At 35.4% G+C, this 1,608-nt stretch overlaps 1 protein-coding gene across 1 annotated transcript in view; it reads left to right on the plus strand.

Moving 5' to 3' along the window:
* The window catches only part of LOC106868343 (actinia tenebrosa protease inhibitors), a 7,324-nt gene extending 5,852 nt beyond the window's left edge, over positions 1-1,472 (plus strand). Inside the window, exon 4 of the mRNA XM_014913558.1 lies at positions 843-1,472. Coding sequence (XP_014769044.1) covers positions 843-1,128 — 286 coding nt within the window. The 3' untranslated portion in view covers positions 1,129-1,472. The remainder of the gene's footprint in view (positions 1-842) is intronic.
* Positions 1,473-1,608: the final 136 nt, after the last annotated feature.

Genomic DNA, 1,608 nt, shown 5'->3' on the forward strand with positions numbered 1-1,608 from the left:
GTGTGTGTGTGTGTGTGTGTGTGTGTGTGTGTGTGTGCGTGCGTGCGTGCGTGCGTGTTTGTATCTGCGCTTGCTGCCTACCCCATCATCGCTTGAAAAGCGATGTTTGTGTGTTTACGTCCGCGTAACTTAGCAGTTCAGCAAAAGAGACCGATAGAATAAGTACTAGGTTTGGCCGCATTCAAGAATCTATGATGTCTACCTATCTACATATATACATACATACATACATACATACATATATTCATACATAAATGCATACACACATACATGCACATACATAAATACGTGCATACATATGTATGTACGTATGTGTGTGTGTGTGTGTGTGTGTGAGAGAGAGAGAGAGAGAGAGAGAGAGAGGGGGGAGTAAACTTTAGAATAGTTCAAATAATTTTGGGACATAATTGACCTGTACAAACATTTTTACTCCGATTTTGATATCTGAATCTGAGAAGAGCACTAAGACCTCAAAAAGCATCTACTGGTCCATATGGGGCGCTACGAACATTTTATAATGTGTTCAGACCTATTGTCTATAGCGAGTATTTCTTCCATGGGAAAACGCAATGGAAAAAATAGTAATCAATTTTGGGGGGACACCCGAACTGATTTTGCCGACTTTACACAACCCGACTTCTACTTATTTAATCCAAACCTGGTGAGATTTTAACGACGAATTTATTCAATGAAATATCGAAGCTGTAACGATTTTGTTGATCACCCACCTTTAAAATGCTTTGGTTTACTAATTCTGCCATTTTACGACGTTTACAGTAACACTGCTAATAATTTGTTAATATAATAAAACGTGCCATGTTCTGTTTTGCTTCTGTTTGCAGGTATTACTTCAACAAAAAGGAGATTAAATGTAAGCCATTCAAGTACACTGGAGTAGGAGGGAACAGTAATAACTTTCCCAGTATCGGAAAATGTCAAAATACATGCATGAGTGTTTGTAAACTACCATCTGAAGTTGGCACATGTCGTGGTTATTTTCCACGTTTTTACTACAATTATAAAAGGCGCAGATGCATGAGATTCATTTATGGAGGGTGTGGAGGAAACAGAAATAATTTCCACACTATCCGGGATTGTAATAAGACATGCCGGAATTTTAGACGTTAAAATATTTCCAGTTACAGTGATGTGGCATTGAATCAAAATTCAGCAGAAGGGACGCTTGATTTTCTTACTGAAATTTATCTTTAAGCATAGAAAAGAAATAGTTAAAATTAAATCAAAATCCAACAAATTCTCCTCAATGTATGTCAGCGACATGTATCTCAGATACATCTAAAATATGTCAACGACAAATCTTGTTCAAGGCTGTTGCTAACAGAGACAGTTTACTTTATATTTTCAAATGTAGTTCGAATAACACGGAAAAGAGTAATCTCCCTTCCCTGCTTCGGACATAGTTAAAGTAAAATGACATTTTAGATGAATAAAATATATTTGTAAATCATGAAGTACTGTTTAATTTTCTATATCTTTAATTCTTTATATTTTTTTGTATATAATAAATAGTAAATCATATATAATATCTATATAATACAAAATGGGACAAGAACGCAAAACATCCAGACAGTTAGGTGATACAAGAAG

This window comes from Octopus bimaculoides, chromosome 5 (assembly GCF_001194135.2).
Source record: "Octopus bimaculoides isolate UCB-OBI-ISO-001 chromosome 5, ASM119413v2, whole genome shotgun sequence".
Classification (NCBI taxonomy): Eukaryota; Metazoa; Mollusca; class Cephalopoda; order Octopoda; family Octopodidae; genus Octopus; species Octopus bimaculoides.